Source organism: Ictidomys tridecemlineatus, chromosome 12 (assembly GCF_052094955.1).
Source record: "Ictidomys tridecemlineatus isolate mIctTri1 chromosome 12, mIctTri1.hap1, whole genome shotgun sequence".
In the NCBI taxonomy this organism is placed as follows: Eukaryota; Metazoa; Chordata; class Mammalia; order Rodentia; family Sciuridae; genus Ictidomys; species Ictidomys tridecemlineatus.
In genome coordinates, this window is record NC_135488.1 from 69,748,598 (window position 1) to 69,770,607 (window position 22,010).

The following is a 22,010-nucleotide window of genomic DNA, read 5'->3' on the forward strand; positions in this document are numbered from 1 at the left end:
ATCACATTACCTTGTTTCCTTCCTTTTAAAAAAAATATTTTTTTCATAGTTGTAGACAGATAGAATGCCTTTATTTTATTTGTTTATTTTTACGTGGTGCTGAGGATTGAACCCAGTACCTCAGCATGCTGGGCAAGCACGCTACCACTGAGCTACAGCCCCAGCCCTGTCTCTCTCCTTTTTTCTTTCACTCCCCTCTCCCTGTCTCTCATGTTAATGTTTTTCTGAATCATTTGACAGGAGGTTGTAGGCATGATGCCCTATTATCTCAGATATTACAGTATGTACTTCCAGAATACAAGAGTACTCTCTACATAATCATACTATACCAATTAAATATAAGAAAACAGTGATGAATTATTACCATATAATCCATAGACCACATTCAAAGCTCATGAGGTATTCCAGTAATCTCTGGTATCTAAAAGACAAAACAAAGCCAATAAAATTTTGTGGCCTAAGAGGTTTGAATTTAGATATTGTTAAGAATAATAAAAGACTTTTTACTTTTGCTAATCTTTACATAATCAACCTGTGCTCTAGGAGTTTATGGAAGTCATAGTTACAGTATTAAGCCAACTATAACACCACTTCCTACCAAAACAACTCCTGAACTGTGTGTAAATATATATATATTCATTTTTTGGCTAATATTTTCATATTTATAAAAGGAAGGGTATAGCCTAAAATTGTTATTCAAAGAGAGATAAAAATGTAATAGGGAATTTTGCTTATATAGTAAACAATTTTATTTCTGTCATGTAACATTTCAGAGATAGGGGAGCCTCACTTGAAAAGGCAGCTTTCCTTCTGCAGCATGTAGCTTCCATTTGTGTCTAAGGCTATATTCTAGCCTTTTCCCTATCCCCTGGTATTGAGGATTGAACCTAAGGCCACTTTACATTTAAGCTACATCACCATCCCACCCCCATTTTTTTTTTTTTTTTGTACCAGGATTGAACTCAAGGGCACTTGACCACTGTGCCACATCCCCAGCCCTATTTTGTATTTTATTTAGAGACAGGATCTCACTGAGTTGCTTAGTGCCTTGCTTTTGCTGAGGCTGGCTTTGAACTCGAAAGTCTCTTTCCTCAGCCTCCAGAGCCACTGGGATTACTGGCTTGTGCCACCATGCTTATTCCCATCCCATTTAAAATTTTTTTTTTTTCATCTTGTAGAACTGAAACTGTACGCAATAACAACTCTCCATTCTGCCTCTCCCCAGCCACTGGCAACCACCACTACTTTCTGTCTTTATGAATTTAAACATTCTAGTTCCTGCATAAAAGTAGAATCATAGTGGTTTTTTGTAACCAGCTTATTTTATGTAGCATAATGTCCTTAGAGTACATCCATGTGTCTTATATGTCAGAATTTCCTTCCTTTAAGGCTGAATAATATTCCATTATATGAATTTGCCGCATTTTGTTTATTCATTCATATGTTAGCACTTTGTTTACTTCTTAGGTATTTTGGATAGTTCTGCTATGAACTTGGGTGTACAAATGTATGTTTGAGATCTTTTGGATATACATTCAGAGTGGAAATCCTGCATTATGTTTGGATTTGTTTGTTGCTTTTTTCCAGTGATATGAAAGTTAGGCAATTAAACTTACAAAATAAAAAGAAATTTTTTGAAAAGCAAAATTGTAGCTAATTAAAAAAATTTTTTAAAACTTTTCCTGGGACTGGGGCTGGGGTTGTAGTTCAGTGGTAGAGCGCTTGCCTAGCATGTGTGAGACACTGGGTTGGATCCTCAGTACCACATTTTAAAAAATAAGTAAATAAAATAAAGGCATGCTGTCCATCTACAACTAGTTTTTTAAAAAAAGTTTCCAGCTTTTTCTATTTGTCATCCTACTTTTAAAAGACTTTACTTGTTTGTTTGTTAATATTTTTTTAATTGTCATTGGGCTTTATTTATTTATTTATATGCAGTGTGAGAATTGAACCCAGTGCCACATACATGCTAGGCAAGAGCTGTACCACTGAGTCACAACCCTTCTACCCCTGAGACACAACCCCAGCCCTTCACTTGGTTTTATTTGATGTTTTCCATTTATATCTTCGTGAATTGGTAGCATACAGCCAAGACTTCAAAATTCTTTTTTTTTTTTTTTTTTAAAGAGAGAGTGAGAGAGGGGGACAGAGAGAGAGAGAGAATTTTAACATTTATTTATTTTTTCTTAATTCTCGGCGGACACAATATCTTTGTTGGTATGTGGTGCTGCTGAGGATCGAACCCGGGCCGCACGCATGCTAGGCGAGCGCGCTACCGCTTGAGCCACATCCCAGCCCCCAAAATTCTTTAATCATTCTGTTTCATGGGCAAATTTTAGTAATCTTTACAGAAAATGAAACTTTAATACTGAATTTGAGGTTTAAGTAGGCATTTCTGAGGGACCTAGTATTGAAATACTACTAGACGGTTTATACAAAAATAAATGTTATAGTAGAGAAAGTATAGTCAATTAGATATGGACTAATTCTGGATCCCAGTCCTACTCTTTGTAACCAGTGACCTTAGATAAACTACTTAAGCTTTCTAAAATTCAGTGTCCTCATCTGTAAATAGATATCTACCTGCCTCAGAGTGAGGGAATTAAATAATACACTATTCCTGAGAATACTTTAAGAATATCAGTCTTTTATTTTAAAGCATTAGTAAATGAACATCGTGATATTGAAAATTTGAAGGATAGTTAGTAATAACTTACCATAATACCTTAACCCAGTTCATATACATACATCAGAGCCTCTTTAAAAATTGTTATAACTTAGCAGAATGGGAGAAAAACAGTAAGACATTTTACTTGGCTCATGGTAAAAGTAACTGAACTGTTAAAATGAAATCATTGGTCTTTATTGATCATACATTTCCCTTCAAAATTGAAAAATATGTATTACCTCTTATAAATTATATTCCTTCCAACTTCCTAGCAGTTAAATTCAGTAATGCCCAGTCATTAAGTAAATATGAGTTAATATTAAGTAATTCATAATTTTGAATGAAAAGAGGGCCACTTGTCATGATATAACATTCCTTCCTTCTTCCTTCTGCTGTGTTATTCCTAAGTGCCTATGTACAATCCCTGTTCTGCCAAAACTACCATCACAGCTACCACCTAGTCCCTTGCCAAACAAATTGTTTTGCTCTAATATGTGCAGATTTCCAATCAGGATATGAACTAAGTATTGAAAATACTATAGAAAAAAAATTATTGTAAGGCTTAGTTTAAATATATATTACACATTGTATAATATATATGTATAATTAAATATATATTTAAATATATATCTTATATATATTGTAATATATGTATAATATAGTTTACAACAATAAAATATATTATGACATGTAATATATTTATAATATATAATATACATATATTTATATATTATCTGAGCATGATTAAAGATATTCTATAATCATAAACTTCAAAGTTAAAATTTACTATTCAAGTTTTATTTTCTGAAGCATTGCTAAAATTGGGTATATCACAAAATCTTCCTCAAATGTGAATTTTCAAGTGTTTATCCTTTTTTGTTGATTATATCACCTATGGAGAACTGTGTTAACAGTTTTCCCTAAATCTCATTGTATCATTTTCAGGGTCAGTGAAGACATGAAATTAACTGACTTAGAGCTGGGGAAGCTGGCAAATAATATCCAAGAGTTATTGTATAGTGCCTCAGATATATGTCATGATCGAGCTGTCAAATTTCTCATGTCAAGAGCAAAGGTATTTTCATAATACTTTACATATTTTATATTTATATGTAGGATAGTTAGGTTAGAGATCCAGAATTATGTCTTTGCTTATATCTGTATTTTCCCTGTAATGCATTTTATAATATTAACAATAAAGTTAATGATATTGGTGTGTTGTAGTAAAGAAGTGCTAAGATGTAAAATAATTAAAGAAATAGGAAAAATTATTTAACTATTATTTTCAAATAAATAAAGGACTTACTATAAAATATAACATCTTAGTAATTAATATGAATGTAAGATGCTGTTTTATATATGCATGTGTATATATGTGGTCAAACAAAATTAAACTTCAGGATGGTGGAAAAAGTTATACAATGACCTGAATTCATTTAAGTTACTGTATTAGTTATAAAGGAAACATTCAAATTCAAGACATCTTAAGCTTTTCATGTTCAGTTTTTAGATATGAAATATTGGGAAATTTCATTTAAAATGATAAATAAATTTTATTAATTACAAAAGTAATTAATATATAATTATATAATATATTATAGAAAAAGATAATTAATACTGAAATTTATTAAACTTAGTTGGTTTTATAGCTCACCAATATTTGGTTTTATATTAACTTCCATCATGATTTTTGTGTTATTTTTTAAAATTTAGGATGGTTTTCTTGAGAAGTTAAATTCCACGGAATTCATTACACTTTCTAGATTAATGGAAACATTCATTTTAGAGACAGAACAGATCTGTGGAAGAAAAAGCATGTCATTACTTGGAGCACTTCAAAGCCAAGCTAATAAATTTGTAAATAGATTTCATGAAGAGAGAAAAACCAAGCTCAGGTATCATTACTGTGTAATTTTTTTCTTTGCAAAAACACAATTACATTTTAAAAATAAATTAATTGACTAGCCAAAATTTCTGCTTTTTTTTTTTTAAATTAAAGACAGATTATGGAGTTAAAATTTACCTTTTGACTTTTCAAAGTGGAGTTAGAATGCTTACTTATGTAAAAGTGCCTATCTGGAAGATTGACTTGTTTCTTAACTCAAAGTTAAGTAAATTATGTTTCATCACTATTGGGTAGGCTAAGAGGTATAAAAGTATTGATACTGTTTATGAATGATTCCAATTAAAGTGTCCAGCACTTTTAAAATCTTAAGTAGTCACTAAAATTGGAATGACACAGAGAAGATAAGCATGGCTCCTGTGCAAGGGTGACATGCATATTCGTGAAGCACTCTATACTTTTGTAGAAAATAACCTTATACAGATGTCGAGAAATGGACTACTCATTGGGAAGATATCAGAACAAGGCTTAATAGAAATCCTTGAAAAAGTAGGCCAACAAATAGAAAGCAGCAGTTAAATTCAACAGAAGAAGAGTAATAGACTCTGATGAAGATGATGATTCCTGGAACAATTCTAGTACATAAATTAAGATATGTTTAAAAGTTTACTTTGTTTATTGTCTTTATGCTTTTTTAAAAAAATAAACTTGTTATGCAGAGTTATACATATTTTCAAATTGTATACTTCACATTTACAAAAATCTTAGATATTCAGCTAAGCTCTACTTTCTTATCAACCAAGGAAGATGATATTGAAACATTATTAAAGTTTACTTTTCTTTCATCTTTTGAATAGCCTCCTCTTAGACAATGAGCGCTGGAAGCAAGCTGATGTTCCTGCAGAATTTCAGGATCTTGTTGATTCTATATCAGATGGAAAGATTGCTTTACCTGAAAAAAAATCAGGGGGTATGTGTTCTTCCACACACTTTCTTCCAATTTTTTATTATTTGTTTATTTTGTAAGAATGTTTAATGTTGCTTTAATTGAGAATACCTATTGAAAAACCTAGAACTAAAGCTTCCAATTAAGTATTTGACAAGAAAAGTATTTGTTTTAATTTATAATAATAATTCTGAATACTTATGAGTGTAATCACATGCTAGACCGTGGATGATGTCCTTTACATCCAGTGAACACTAATTAGCTTCCACTTTGTGTCATATGGAGCAAAGATAACAGTTATGATTCTATTTTAAAGACACTGAGTTTAATGAATAAAACCAAAAATATGTAAACAATTGCATAACAAAAACCAAAATGTGAAGAACTATGGGAAAAGAAAAAAGGACCAGTGAGATAGGAAGAAATTCATAAAAATAGAAGTAAAAAAAATTAAAGGTTTAATTTTCTCTTTGAACCCAGTGCCTCATGCATGGTAGGTGAGTGCTCTACCTCTGAGCCACAACCCCAGTCCCCACCTATATATTTCATTTTTAAGATTTCAACTTAGAAGTTATTCTATTTTCACAGTGTGACGTTTCTTATTATTATGTAAACAATTGCATAATAAAACCCAAAATGTGAAGAACTATGAGAAAAGAAAAAAGAAGGACCAGAGAGATAGGAAGAAAATTGTCATTGATTATCAAATACCAGTTGGGTTTCAAAAGAAATAGATGGAATAACTAGGACATATGTTTGTTAAAATGGCATCATCTGATAATGTAAATTGATTTTTAATGCATTCTGAAATTATGAGCTTGAATACATTTAATGGAGAAGGCAATTGCATTATTTCAAATTTTTATGCATTTTTAATTAAAGTTTAGTGTTTTTACATAGCCATATTTTCAAATTGTATACTTCACATTTGCATAAAATACAACTTTGCTACAAGAGACTGAATAAAATACAGTTAGTGACCATTGATTTGACATGTAGAAGAAAGTTTACAGTATCAATAATTGAGTGGAGTGATAGTGTCAGTGTGCAGTTCATTGCTAAGGAAGGTTAGACAAATGTAGCCCACTTTATCAATAAAGTTTAGTTGTGAAGGAAAAGTGGGTGATGAAGTGGTAGCTAGAGAGATTGAGAAATTAGATTGTTTCCATAATCCACACAAAAAGTTGAGAGAAGAGATTTTTTTTGTTGTTTGTATTGGGTCAGAGGAAGCTGAATTATATTTTCATGCCTAACAGAAATAAGAAGCAGCTAGAATTGAATCCAGAGTTCAAGAGAAAGCCTATCTCTTACCATTATGACATGAGGGAAGGGATTAAGGGCTGGTTATAGATAGATTCATTCATATAGGACAGAACGAAGAATCAAATCAAAGGAATTATGTAAATTTATCTTAATATTTTAAATATGTAAATTTCTGTGACTATTTTAAATGAGTAACCATGTCAGGTTACAATTTTTAACTGATTATATGATACTAGCAAAACAAAGCCTTCATAACTTATCATTTATCTAGTCTTACAAGCTGTATTTTATTGATAACCTATTATGTGAGGTGCCATGCCAGACAGCTAGGACTTGTTTTCTTTCTCTGAAAGCTCAGTCTTTGAAGTCTACTATTATACAAACAGAATGATTTTTTAAATTAAAGTATTTTTTTAAATGTGGAATGATTGAATTAAATGTTGTTGTTTTCCTACAAAGTGAACTATTTTCAATCCCTCTTTGTAGGATTCTGGTAGTATGAGGTTTCTCTTAAATACTTTTCTTCTTCCTCAGCCTCTACCCTTTTATGAATAATATTTTAGTAGTTCTTATTAAGATAAAGATCTTGGGTTATTTTTTATTTATCCACCATACATTTGTTGAATCATTAGGATGCGGCTAGCATTGGGGAAATGAAGTTAGTGAATAGCAACTATACTGATTTTTTTTAATATTTATTTTTTAGTTGTAATTGGACACAATACCTTTATTTTATTTATTTATTTTTAATGTGTTGCTGAGGATCGAACCCAGGGCCTCGCACGTGCTAAGCAAATGCTCTACTGCTGCCACAACATACACACACACACACAAACACACACACACACCCATACATCCCGCCATTGAGTTTTTATTTGGTGCTAGACACTGTTCTAAGTACTTTACATGTATCATATCATTATCATTTACAGGTCCATGATCTAGATGCTGTTAATATCATCACCTAATAAATATGGAAACTGAGGCAAAAGGACTTAGGTAACTTAGAGTTACATAGCTAGGAGGTAGTAGAGTAGGATTCATATTCAGGTATACTGACATTTGGGTTCTTGCTCTTACCTACATCATTGTATTCCTTCTTTGTAATATAGAGAGCTAGTTCCGAAACAGTCCTTGCTCTAAAAAAATTTGTAGTCCAAAGGATATAGTGAATTGTGTGTAGAAATTTTACCACAATGGATTTCTTTTCATGAAAGAAAAGAGGTAGTAGACTTTTTTGTCCAATAGTTCAAAGGGACTTGAATCTTAGGGGAGAAATTATTTGACTGTAGCAGTTATTTCATTGGCTGATCAAGGATGATAATCCAGTCTCCTGTTCTTTTCACCACAAAATGCTGAATTTTGTTATATAATAATAAGAAATGTCATACTATGAAAACAGAATAACTTCTAAGTTGAAATCTTAAAAATGAAATATATAGGTGGGGACTGGGGTTGTGGCTCAGAGGTAGAGCACTCGCCTACCATGCATGAGGCACTGGGTTCAATCCTCAGGACCACATAAAAATAAAGATATTGTTATAACTAAAAATAAATATTTTTTTTTAAATAAAATAAAATAAATAAATATATAGGTGGGTACAGTGGTGCATACCTACAATCCCAGTGGTTCAGGAGGCTTAGGCAAGAGGATCTCAAGTATGAGAACTGCCTCAGCAACTTAGTGAAACACTGTCTCAAAATTTAAAAAGCCTGGGGATGGGATGTAGCTCATTGCTAAAGTCATTCTGGGTTCAATTAGTACCAGAAAGGAAAGGAAAGGAAATAAAGATAAAATACAGAAAATACATAATCTGTCCATTAAATTTAGAAATTAACTCATATTTTATGTATGTATGTATGTTGTAGTTGGACACAATATTTTATTTATTTTTAATAAATTCTGAGGATCGAGAACCCAGGGCTTCACGTGCCAGGGCACATGCTAGGCGAGTGCTCTGCTGCTGAACCACAACCCCAGCCTAATTAACTTATATTCTAATAATGATAACGACAGTAGTAAAGACAGCAAGGCAAAAAGCTAGTTCTGCCTTTCCAAACTAATAATAATTTTGTTTTTTAACTACCATGTGCCAGGCCTAGAGGGTTGGCAGTTTATAATCTTTAACAACAATCATTAACAGCAATCCTGAAGCATTTCATGGATACAGATTGAGTCTCAGAGAAGTTATTGACTTAAGGTAATTGATAATTGGTAATACCCAGACTAAAATCAAATCTAACTCCAAACCCAAAGTACTTTATTTACTCTACCAAATTGCTTCTGAAGAAGTAGATATTTGTTTCCAGAAAGGAGATCGTTTCAGGCCTGAAAACAGAATTATTGTTTTCAGTGGTTTTCTCCAGTATTTTGTTTCACCATATACATACCCCTTCTTGTTTATTTGCTTTCCTCTTTTACCTACAGAAGAAAGAAAACCAGCTGAAGTTCTCATTGTTGAGGGACAACAGTATGCTGTTGTTGGGTGAGTAGTATATTTGTCTTTATTAGTTGAGTCAATTATTTGAAATATAAGTCTTCTATTTTCCTCTTAAAGTGAATGAGGAATTTTGGATTAACAATTTTAAATCCTAATGAAGTATTTAAAGGAAATTTTATGGATTCCTTTTTATTTTCTGTATTTATGTGTGCTTTATCACTGGGTTAATAAAAGAGGCCTTGATTTTTCTCATGTAATAAGAAATGTAGACAGCCATGAATGATGTAGTGGCTCTTTGAATTTATTACCATCATAGGCTCTTGCCATCTTCTTTTCTTATGCTTTCTTAGTCTGTAGTATAGCATGAAGTAGTTTAAATCATGGCTTCTGGAGCCTTCAAAATGTTAAAACAGGTAATGCTGTAAACCATTTAGCACAGTTCTTTTTGTTTTGGTTTGGTTTTAATACCAGGGATTGAACCCAGGGGCGCTTAACCACTGAGCTACATCCCCAGCTTTTGTTTATATTTTATTTTGAGACAGGGTCTTGCTGAGTTGCTTAGGGTTTCATTAAGTTGCTGAGGCTGGTTTTGAACTTGTGATTTCTTCTGCATCAGACTCCTGAGCCATGGGATTACAGTTATGTGCCACATGTGTGACCCATTTTAGCACAGTTCTAATATATTGGTGGTTGTTTTTTATAATTCCAGTTGTTAGATCTTTTACTCTTTTATTAATAAATATCTCTAATTCAAGGTAACAAAGAAATATACAATTCCAGCATTATGTTTGACATGACAGGCCTTTTTAAAATTGGTAATTAAATATTATCTTCTTACCCATTTAAAAAATTTTATATTCTTTTTTATTTATTTATTTTTTAATTGTAGATAGACCCAATATTTTTATTTTTTTATTTTTTTTTTATTTTTATATGGTGCTGAGGATGGAAACCAGGGTCTCACACCTGCGAGGCAAGTGTTGTACCACTAACCTACAGCCCCAGCCCTATTTTCATATTCTTTAATAGCACTTTATAGTTTTAAGTATTTTCATATATCTGATCTCATTTGATCTTTATCATCACTTAGTGAAATAGACATGTCAGAGATTGGTGTTTCCTTTCTGAGTTACAAGAATTGAAGCTTAGAAGGTTAAGTGAGTAAAGTCAGAATTAGAATTTAGATCTAACTCCCAATATCTAGACCATCATTCACTTTCCTTCTTTGCTTCTTGTCATCAAGAGTTTTCTGAAATAGCTGCCCTTTCCGGGAAGAAAGGACCTCTATGAGCCTTATCATGGAACTTACTATAGTATAGTTAAATTATTCCTTTATGTGTATGTCTCCTTGGTAAGACTGAATTCTGCAAAGGTAGGCGATCATGTCTTACCGTTATTATTTTTCTTGGCACTATAGTAAGCTCTCAAAAAACATGTACAGAATTAATATGGGTTTGTTTGTTTTTTAATCCATATTTCAATCTCTAAAAATACACAAATTTCAAACTAAAGCCTCATTTCCTGTATCCTCAGGAGTCCTTCCTTGTTTCCAATAGAGCTAAGCTTTGTTCAACCCTCTGTAATCTCGTCTCTTTTCTCTCCTTTAACTTTCCTCCTTTATCTGGTTGCACTTCATGTGCTTGATGGAAATGGTCCCTCTCTCTGGCTCTGACTTTTCAGGCAGGAGTCTATTGCCCAAAAACTGAACTACCTGAATAAAGGTGGGTTATTATGTTTTCTGGGAGAAGATTATGAAAAATATGCAGTGGACTCATGCCGAATAGAGCAGGCTCTAGTTAAGCTATATAGAGCCTAGGTGCTGTATTTTTTTTCTGTGCAGTACTGGGAATTGAAACCAGGGCCCCATACATTCTAGGCAAGTGCTCTACCACTGAGCTACATTCAAAGCTTTTTTTCATTTCTTATTTTGAGATGGAATCTCACAGAGTTGCCCTAGCTTGCCTTAAACTGTGATCCTTCTGCCTCAGCCCCTCAAGTGATTGGGATTACAGATGTGCTCCACCATCCCAGTTTAAATGTTATCTTTCTTGATTCAGTGGTTCCTGATATCCTTTACTGAGTACAGCCCCAGCCCTATATTCTTTATACTTTTATAAAGTATTATTTTATGTGGATTTTTCATTTCTGAGCATTTCAGTGAACTTAGATGTCCTATAATAAATGTTTCTTTTTCTCTTAATTTTAGTCTCATTTAATCTTCCAGTAGTGTGTCTTTTTAGTTTGTTCTGTAATGAGCTGGTAATTTTTCATTTTTGGAGAGTCTTTTGACCTATGAATAAACTTCTTACATAATATGTTCCTTAGAAGCTGTTATGGCTTCTTTCTCATTTTCATCTCACTAAGAAACTCTGGACTAGGTTCCCTTCATCAATTCAGTAGCTATGATTGAAACCTGCTACACAGTTAATCAGAAACACTGACTAGTCTTTTTGTCGTTGTTTTGGAATTGGCCAAAGAATAGAATACTTCCCTTATTAAAGAGACTTTCTTAATAAGAATGCCATAAACCAAGTACTATGCTTACAGCACAAAATTTGACAAGCCACTTATTCTCAGTGTCATGTATGTAAGTACTGATTCTGTAATTACACAAATCCTTAAATCTTTCACTCTAAGTGCTTCTTTTGGTCTACATTAGACCAGAACCTGTTGCACTTTTAGGCGAAACACATAATTTAGCAGTTATCAAAATTAGCATATCAGGCTGGGGATGTGGCTCAAGCGGTAGCATGCTCGCCTGGCATGCGTGCGGCTCGGGTTCGATCCTCAGCACCACATACAAAACAAAGATGTTGTGTCCGCCGAAAGCTGAAAAATAAATATTAAAAAAATTCTCATTCTCATATTCTCTCTCTCTCTCTCTCTCTCTCTTAAAAAAAAAATCAGCATATCCTCAGAGATGCATCGAACTAATAAGTAATTTGATTTTTTTATATGCCAAATCAGTTTAAATTTTTTTGTTTTGATTGCCTGTGGGACATTTTCTTTTCTTATAGAACTGTATTGCTGTTAATAAGAATTATCCTTGAATATTGCCAGTGTGTGGATAACATCCCATCTGTTACTACTGACATGCTTACTCGTCTGTCAGATTTGTTGAAGGTGTGTATGATTTTACCTTTTTATGGAAATATAGTTAAAAGAATTAACCCATTAGGCTATAACTAACCTTTCAACTCTAAGACATTTCAAGGTCAAGTTATCTTTAAGACATTAATTTTGTGTTATTTAATTGTGGTTGCATCACATGTTACTAGAGAAAGGGCTGCCTGCTTCCTTCTCACTCTACATTTAGTGATTCCTCATTACACTTATAGAGTTGTTAATGACATTGGAGACAGGAGATGATTTGTTCGTTAGGTGCTGAACATGACTGAGGCCACTTAGGTCAAAAAACCTGGACTGGTTTCAAATGTGCATGGAAGGAATTCACTGAACATTACAAAATTCATCTCACTAAGGTTAGAGATTTTTCTTACATCATTCTTTCAGAACAATTGATGTAAAATGAAAATGTGATAATTTTATTCAGCCATTTCATATTGACAGATATTTTTAATTGTTAGAATATAGGAAAAGCTTTATTTTTTCAAACCTTTATTCTATCAATATTGCCCTGAACTTGAATTTTAGTCAAGAAATATTTTTACTCTTTTGAAAACAGGATGTTTGAATAAGAATGCTGAAACTAAATTAGTATTGTGAATGCAAACTAAAGATAAGTTTCTGAAAACTTTTAGAATTTCAATTTTTTATATATCAAAATTAAATATTATCATTTAGAATTCCCCTCTTCCTTTTTTTTTTTTTTCATTATTACATAAATAGATCCTAATTGCTTCTACTAGAAAATTCATTTGGTCTTTGAATGAGAAGAAAAAGAAATGTATTTTTAGGATAGTTAACACATCATCAGGATATAAAAGAATGGCTTTTAATAAATCGTTGAGTTTGGGTTTTTTTGTTTTTTGTTTTTTTTTCCCCCTTCTTCCTTTCTTAGTACTTCAATTCAAGAAGTTGCCAGTTAGTTCTTGGAGCTGGTGCATTGCAAGTTGTTGGACTAAAAACAATAACTACAAAAAATTTGGGTATGGATTCTTGTATTTCATTCAAATGTTAAGGTATTATAATGATGTAATTCTTCTTACCCTGTTTTTATCATATCTGATAGTTTCGTGGCTATAAAAGTGGCAAATGCTACTTTATTCTTTTATGTGTTGTTATAATTGAAAAACTAATCTGGGGAAATTATATAAGGAATTTCCACTCTTAACTCTTAATAAATTATTTAGAAGCTGCTTCACTCTGGAAAATGTTAAATAATATGTAATATATAAGAAGTACTTTGGGGTGAAAGGTATCTGAATGTCAGAAGAGAATAAATTGTCTTATTAGTGTCCTCATACTTGTAATGCTAGCAACTCAAGTCCATTGAGAAAACAGCATATTCATTGAATTATTTAGCACTAAATTATTTTCTTAAAAATGAAATGGGTTACCTTTACCATGGTGCTCTTCATTTATGAAATAAACTGGGAGTTCTTTATGAAATTAATGGACATTTTAAACTTAATTGCCTTTGTAATTAAAATCAACAATTTTTGTTTCTCCATTATGTACCCATTCCCTGAATCTTTAGCTCTTTCTTCACGATGTTTGCAGTTAATTGTGCACTACATTCCTGTGATCCGGGCTCATTTTGAAGCTCGACTACCACCTAAGCAATATAACATGCTTAGGCATTTTGATCATATCACTAAGGTATTTTTCATGTATTTTCTATTAAAGTTCATAAATTTAATTCCTTAATTGTTAAATATTTTGTATGTGTCTCAGGAACTATAAAATACAATATCATTTCTCATTTCAGGATTACCATGACCACATTGCTGAAATATCAGCTAAACTTGTAGCGATAATGGATAGCTTATTTGACAAGCTGTTATCGAAGGTAATAATTTATGAAAATCATTAGGCTCTGCTTAAAAGCATTGTGACTATTCATTTTATAGAGGATCCTTTATGTTATTCATAAGTTAAAATGTGATACTAGAATCTAAATTTTTAAAAGATATATACCAACTGGCAGAATTTATAAACAGTTTTTAAGGAAAATGTGTCCATCTTCTTTGACTGACACCAAAATGGTCACAGACGTCTTAACAAATCAACTCCCCCAGAGTTCAGAAAACAACTCAATAAAATGTCAATTTTATGTTCATCTTCTAAAGGCCAGAGGTGGGAGAGAGTAAGGGAGATAATTCAGGGTGGTAGAAATCCTTCATAGAAGCATTTTTATGTTGGCTACATCAACAAATGTATACCTTCTTCAAAACAAACAATTTGAAAGCCTTCCAAAGACAGAATTATAAGGACAAGAATCCATAAGAAAAAAAGGAAATTTATTTGAAATAAAGTATGTGACTTTATTTTCCAAGCTGAAAAATGCTCTGAGAATCTGAGGTGCTTTATTGTTTCTCTCAGAGACAATTCTAGGGTCTGTTTCTTTTCATTCCCAAAAGTCATTAAATAAAGTGATGTTCTATAAGGAATACTGGAAGGGTATCTTCCAAAAATGTTATTTAATCAGCCCCACTCACTTTTGCCCTATCCTTTACTCTTTGCTTTCCTATATTCTTCAATGCATATCTTTGGGGGAAAGAAGAAATTTTGTAACTTGGATGTTTGAAGGTTTATTTAGTGTCGACTTTATGCCCAAGATCATACTTAGAATAAAACTTACTGAGCAAGGAACTTTGATTTGCTTTTTCCTCTACTTACATCTTTAACATTCTGAATTGTCAGGAACAGCAGGCATGTAAAAATCATAAAAGGGCAAGATAAAGTTGCCGTTCATTCACACGTAGGCATGTGCCTAATCCTTTGAAAATGACAGTGAGAGAGAAGTACTTGGGAAACAATACTTTAGTTGTTTACTAGTTCTTAAATTTTGTTCACAGGACACCTTTATATTTATGAAAGTAATCAATCCCAAAGAACTTTTTATTGATCCAGTTTTCACATTTCATTGAGATATCATATTAAAAATTAAAGCTAAGAAAGCTTTTTTTTTCTTCAAGAGTTGATGCCTTTATTTTTATTTATTTTTATGTCGTGCTGAGGTTCGAACCCAAGTGCCTCCTCACACGTGTTAGGCAAGCACTCTACCACTGAGCCAAAACCCCAGCCCTAAAGCTAAGAAATCTTAAAACACAATATACATATATACTTTCCATTAGTCTTCAGAATCATGATATCATAAGTCATCTAAAAACTGATGCAGTCATGAGGAAACAGGAGTAAAAAAAGATAAACATCTTAGTGCTTTTATGAAAATGATTTTTCCCAGATTCTCTGAAAGGGTCTGTAACTCCTAAGAGTTCTCAGACCACAGTATCTTTTCTTTGTGGGTTTCAAGTACAAGCTAAATTCAGAAGCAATTCAGTTCCACCAGTTTGCTTTTTGATGTAAGTCTGCTGTGTAGCAAAATTCAGTAACACGCATCTGTCCTCAAGAAATTTACCATCTAACAAAACAGAGGACTGTAAACTGCTAACATTGTAGGATAAAGTAAATGTTAAATAGTGGAACTAATAGTAGGCTATGGATATAATGAAGCAAAACCAAACTCTGCCCATACTCTTAAAATCCTGACTTTAATTTGTCATTTTGGTCATATGCAGGGTTTTGAAAAAGAGTATGACTAGACTTTGTGACTCGACTTAATGAACTTTTTGTTCGTATTCACCCATATTTAACAGTTATGAGTATTTTAGAATTTTTTACTAAAATTTTTTACTTCATTCCTAAATTCTTAAGTAAAAGAATTTCAAAACTAGGAACAGAACTCTTCTAATAATCACACATTAATATCTAAGGAAATTAATAATCTTCCAATATCATCTAACATCTCTTCTCATATTTGAAACTTCTAATTGTTCCAAAATATCTTTTCCCAATAATTTGTTTCAACAAAGAGTTCTATGTGTTTACTTATTGCATTTGGTTAAGTCCCTTAAGTTTTCTATAAACTAGAATATTCCCCTCCCCTTTTGTCTTTTGTTTTTAGTATCATTGACTTGAAGAATGTTGTCTGTCTTTATAACACAGTGTTCTCTCTACTGTCTTTCAGAGTGACTTCTGTTACCTGGCATGCACAATTTCCTTATATTAACAATTCTCTCCTTGTCATTCTTTGTCTTGTTTGCTTTCATGTGTTTCCCAGGAGTTTAATCCTGTGTTTAATTCATACCAAAATAACAAGACAGGGTTTGGTTTGGGTTTACTTTTCAATTTTTAGCTTTTATTTTCTTACCTTAAAATATAATTTTGGGAACAATGGCACAGTATAAAATATAGGCTGATCCAAAAAGGGTATTTTTTGCTTGGATAGAGTGAGACATTAATATGTGTAGTAGCAGTTAGATTAATGTCTTAGCCACAGCCACCACTCATTCACATTCATTTAGTAAGTTATGTACAAATCATTGCATTAGATGATACAGGGCTAACACAAGGGTGAATATCTTGTTGAGATAGCAAAATATCTAGCAGGGGAAGTATATCAATAATGACAAGAAGGAGAATATGTATTAATATTCCTTAAGTAAGGAATTGTTTTAATGCATTGGAGCATTTAATGCTTTAAAAGAGTTGGTTGCCAATTGGAGAGGAAGATATGAGATAGTTTTATAGATGTAGTATGCATATAAATTTTGCTTTTAAAGATAAGATTAGGGCATATGAAGTTGATGTGAAGATATGTCTGAGGAAAAGTCTGAGCAAACATGTTGTTAGAAATCACCAGGAAGTAATTTAGATTCAAGTATACCTAAATTCAGATCCCATGTATGTTACACATTAGTCATTGAAGGACCTTGGGCAAACTCTTATTTTTTTTTTTTTAAGCCTCCATTTTCATTTCTAAATGGGAGTAATAGAGGTTACCTCATAAGGTTGTAATGGAGATTAATGAGATAATATATGTGGAATGCTTTTCTTTTATCATATATCTAACTATAAGCAAGTCCTAGTTAATATTGGCTGCTAATATTTTGCTGTTGTTAATAACAAAGGTAGCAGTTCTATTTAGGGTGAATAGAAGGTAGCTCTGTTTAGGGTGCACTGGTGTGAGTGGAAGAGTTGGGGATATGTTGGGAAGATAGTGAAGATCAGTGGCTATCAGTAGAAAGCTAAGCAATTTAAATCAGGTTTATTGGTATAATTTACATTCAGTAAAATTTACCCTTTTTAAATACATGGTGTAAACAAGGGAGAGAATTGAACAACAGCAGATGAGGTAGAGGGAAGAGGGGAGGGGAGGGGAGGGGAGGCGGGATAGTAGGGGATAGGAAAGGTAGCAGAATACAACAGTCACTAATATGCCATTATGTAAAAACGTGATTGTGTAACTGATGTGATTCTGCAATTTGTATTTGGGGTAAAAATGGGAGTTCATAACCAATTGAGTCAAATGTATGAAAGAGGATTTATCATGAGCTTTGTAATGTTTTGAACAACCAATAAAAAAAAAAAAAGATCATGGCATTTGTAGGGAAATGGATGGCATTAGAGCAGATTATGCTAAGTGAAGTTAGCCAATCCCTAAAAAACAAATGCCAAATGTCTTCTCTGATATAAGGCGGGGTAACTCAAAATAGAGAGGAAGAGCATGAGAAGAAGATTACCACTAAACAGGGACGAGAGGTGGGAGGGAATGGGAGGGAGAAGGGGAATTACACGGAAGATGGAAGGAGACCCTCATCATTATACAAAATACATATATGATGGTGTGAGGAGGAAGAATAAAAGAGAAATGTGTCACAGTAGATTGGGTAGAGAGAGATGATGGGAGGGGAGGGAAGGGGAGGGGGGTATATAGGAAGGGCAACAGAATACAATAGACACTAGTATTGCTGTATTTATATATGTGGCTCTATAACCAATGTGATCCTGCAATCTGTATCACGTGGAAAAATGAGAATTCATACCCCATTTGAATCAAATGTACGATATGTCAAGATCATTGTATTGTCATGAACAACTAATTCAAAAAGTACACAATTTTAAAAAAATTAAAAAATAAATACATGGTGTGATGACTTTAACAAATATATAAAGTAGTGGAACTACTACAATCAAGATAAAAAATGTCACAAGTAAACATTCTTTTGGGGCACTTATAGTTTAGTTTTTCCTTCTGCAAAATGTCCTTTAAATGGAATCATACAGAACGTATCCTATTGGGCTAGCCTCCTTACTTTTAGATTAATGCTTTTGGAATTCTGGATGTTATAATTATGTGTCAGTAGTTTGTTCTCTTTTATTATAGAATAGTCTCCATTCTATGACTATATTGCTAATTGTTTATCCATTTACCAGTTGATAGAACTTTGGGGTTTTTCCTGTTTGGGGCTGTTATTTATACATATACATTCTTTGTGTGGATATATGTTTTCATTTCTTTAGTGTATATACTTGAAATAGGATTGATTGTAGATTATGGAAATGTAAAACTTCATTGTAAATTTATTTTTTTAAAAACCTGCTAAATTATTTTCTAGAGTATCTCTTTGCTGTCCTTTTTACCATGTATGAGACTAGAGTTCTAGATGCTCTTCATTGTCACCATCACTTTCTAGGGTCTACCTAATTTTTAATGTTAGTCTCTAATATGTACATGATATCTCACTGTTTTTTGTTTTTGTTTTGTTTAGTACTGGGGATTGAACCCAGGGTCTCACATATGCTAGGCAAGCACTCTACCACTTAGCTATACCCCGCAGCCCCACATTGTGGATTTAGCTTAAATAATGACTAAGAAGTTGAAAATATTTTCATGTGCTTGTTTACTATTCATACCTTTTCTTTAGTAAAAATGTTTTTCATTTTTTTTGCTTATTTTTTAAAAATTGGGTTATCTTCTTCTTGAGATGTGAGTTTTTTAATATATCTTAGCTCTAAGTCTTTATCAGACATGTGGTTTGTATATTTTTTCCAAGTCGGTGACTTTTTATTTTGTTAACAGTGTCTTATAAAGAGCAATCTTTAATTTTGATCAAATCTATTTTATCATTTTTTTTTTATTAAATACTTCATGTATTCTAGCCTAAGGAGCTACAAAGTTATTCTGCAGTATTTTTTTCTAGAATTTGTTGTTGTGTTTACTTTGTTTTGGTACTGGGAATTTAATCCAGTGACTCTTTGCCACTGACCTACATACCCAGCCCTTTTTAAATTTTTCTTATTTTGAGACAGAATCTCACTAAGTTGCTGAGGCTGCCGTTGAACTTGGGATCCTCCTACATCAGCCTCCTGAGCTACTGGGATTACTAGGTGTGCATTACCATACCTGGCTTCTTCTGGCATTTTTACTGTTTGGGGTTTTATATTTAAGTTTATGATCCATAACTCTTTGACTTTTTTTATTGAACTAGTTAAAATATGATGGCATTTGTTCAGGTGATTGTATTAAAGGCCTTGACATAGAGCAGTGTTTCTTAATTGAGTCAGTTTTGTCCCTGTTCCCAGAAGGGGACATTCAGAAATATTTAGCACATTTTTGGTTGTCATAACTTGGATACGGGGAGTGAGTTGCTGCTGCCAACTAGCAAGTAGAGACCAGAGATGCTACTAAATATACAGGACAGCACCCACAACAAAATATAGCCTGAAATGTCAGTAGTATAGAAGTTTAAAAACTGACTTGAAGTCCAAACTTATGTACAAAAAATTTTTTTAAATACAATTTATGGGCTTAGTTGTTGATTTGAAACAAGGAAGAGGAAAAACTGAGTTGGAGATTCCAAGTCTGCATGACCAGGAGGTTTAGTAATCCTTGTGGAAACAAAGAGGAGGAGGAGGATTGGGCAAGCTTATGATAATTCAGTTTTTGAATGGAACACCTATGAAATGTGGGACTTAAACCCAAGAAAATGTTTCAGTACTAGAAATAAGTAGAAGGTACAAGATTGGGTGAAATTGATGAGAGAAAAGAGGAGATAATAAGGTAGTTTAATGGTGAAAGATGCCTTGTATTTAGAAGACCAGAAACTGACGAAGAGTAAGGTCAAGAGGGAAAGGGCCAGGAGAGCATAGTTCTTGCTATATGAGGACAGGATTTAAAATTGAGGGTGCTTGAAATACCTTAGTGATGAGGAAAGAGTGCTAGGAAAGTTACTGAATTTGGAAGAAAGAATGTCTTAGTGATTTTATCCCCCCCACACCCGAAAGAAATTTCTGAAGAGTATTATAGTAAGGGAAGGTAATTTGGGTGGTGGCAGGACCCAGATTTTAAGGATTTGAGAGTAAATAAGTACAGTGTCAAGTTTAGGTGACTCAAGAATTATGATAGTGATGAAATAAAAAGGGGGAAAAGAGTATCTTTAGGGGAAACAGGGGTTTTTGAGGAAAGTTTGAGGGTCTGAGTTTTAGGGCTGCCATAACAAATCAACACAAACCGAGTGTCTTAAAACAACAGAAATTTGGACTGTGGCTGTGGCTCAGTGGTAGAGCACTTGCCTAGCATGTGTGAGGCACTGGGTTCGATTCTCAGCACTTCATATAAATAAATGAATAAAGGTTCATCAACATCTTAAAAAAATTTTAAAAACAGAAATTTGTTCTTTGACAGTTCTGGAGACCAGGGAGGGAAAAAAAACTAAATTAACAGGTCAGGGAGGATGAACTCTAGGGAAGAATCCATACCCCCTGCCTTTTACCAGCTTCTGGCAATTGCTATCAATCCTTGGCTTGCAACTGTATCACACCAGTATCTGCCTCTGTCTTCACTTGGTTTTATTCCCTCTGTGTATCTCCATGTCGGAATTTTCCTCTTTATAAAGACACCAGTCAGTGGACTTAAGGCCCATTCTAATGAGTATGACCACATGAAGTACCATGTAGACATGAATTTTGTGGGGATGTTATTCAACCCAGCACTGAGGGATTTTATAAAACTCTCTAGAATGGTTTTAAAAAAAAAAGTTTTGGTGAGGATATAGAGACATTAGAGTCGTATTTTATAATGGCACAGCCACTCTGGGAATAGTTTGGCATTTCCTCATAAGATTAAAAATGGAGTTCTACACTAGGTATATACCCAAGAAAGGTGAAAATGTTGTCTCCACAAAAACTTGTACACAAATGTTCATAGTACTACTCATAATACTAAAACGTAGTAGGTTGTTTCTACAAACAACTTAAATGTCCATCAGTTGAAAAATAGATAAATGAATGTGGTCTATCCATACAATGGGATATTAACCATAAAAAGAAATGTATTGATACACACTGTAGCATGAACTGTAAAAAGATTGTTAAATGAAAGAAACCAGCCACAAATAGCCACATATTTTATGATTCTATTAAATAGCTAAGATTTGGAGGAGCTGAGATTTGAACCCAAACAACCAGTTTTAAGATTGGAAGTGGCCTCTGTTCTTAACCACTAGGGTATTTTCATTGCCATAAAATAGATTAAGATATTGAATAAAAGTTTCTCAAGATTTGTGTGAGGAGTACAAATCACAGTTGAAGTGTAAGCTTGAACCCTGTACTAGGGGCAGGTTATGTGGAGGTGGGGAAAACATCTCTCTTAGGGAATAATAGAGATACTACACCTGCAAATGACCTAAACATTGCTCTGTTTCTCTCTACCAGTATGAAGTGAAAGCTCCCGTTCCTTCTGCCTGTTTCAGGAATATTTGTAAGCAAATGGCCAAAATGCATGAAGCTATATTTGATCTTCTTCCAGAAGAACAAACACAGGTGAGTAGTAATTCCCTCAGACTGGGATTTTTTCACATGGTTTTTTTTTTTTTTTTGCAC

General features: G+C 33.0%; 1 protein-coding gene and 1 non-coding gene across 10 annotated transcripts in view; both read left to right on the forward strand.

The window, feature by feature from the left end:
- Vps54 (VPS54 subunit of GARP complex) overlaps positions 1-22,010 on the forward strand; it is an 87,038-nt gene that overhangs the window by 59,515 nt on the left and 5,513 nt on the right. For 7 of the 9 annotated variants that reach the window (XM_078029116.1, XM_078029115.1, XM_013357183.4 and 4 more), the window contains 9 exons: positions 3,614-3,743; positions 4,382-4,563; positions 5,369-5,481; positions 9,149-9,206; positions 12,179-12,284; positions 13,183-13,270; positions 13,822-13,943; positions 14,053-14,133; positions 21,843-21,950. In XM_078029116.1, coding sequence (XP_077885242.1) covers positions 3,614-3,743; positions 4,382-4,563; positions 5,369-5,481; positions 9,149-9,206; positions 12,179-12,284; positions 13,183-13,270; positions 13,822-13,943; positions 14,053-14,133; positions 21,843-21,950 — 988 coding nt within the window. Of the gene's footprint in view, positions 1-3,613; positions 3,744-4,381; positions 4,564-5,368; positions 5,482-9,148; positions 9,207-12,178; positions 12,285-12,542; positions 12,644-13,182; positions 13,271-13,821; positions 13,944-14,052; positions 14,134-19,439; positions 19,518-21,842; positions 21,951-22,010 lie in introns of those variants that run through there. The other 2 variants (XM_078029118.1, XR_002483602.3) reach the window with 2 other exon arrangements.
- On the forward strand, positions 4,868-4,973 carry LOC120885133 (U6 spliceosomal RNA). The gene has a single exon (XR_005727646.1). It is a non-coding gene; the product is annotated as a U6 spliceosomal RNA (small nuclear RNA).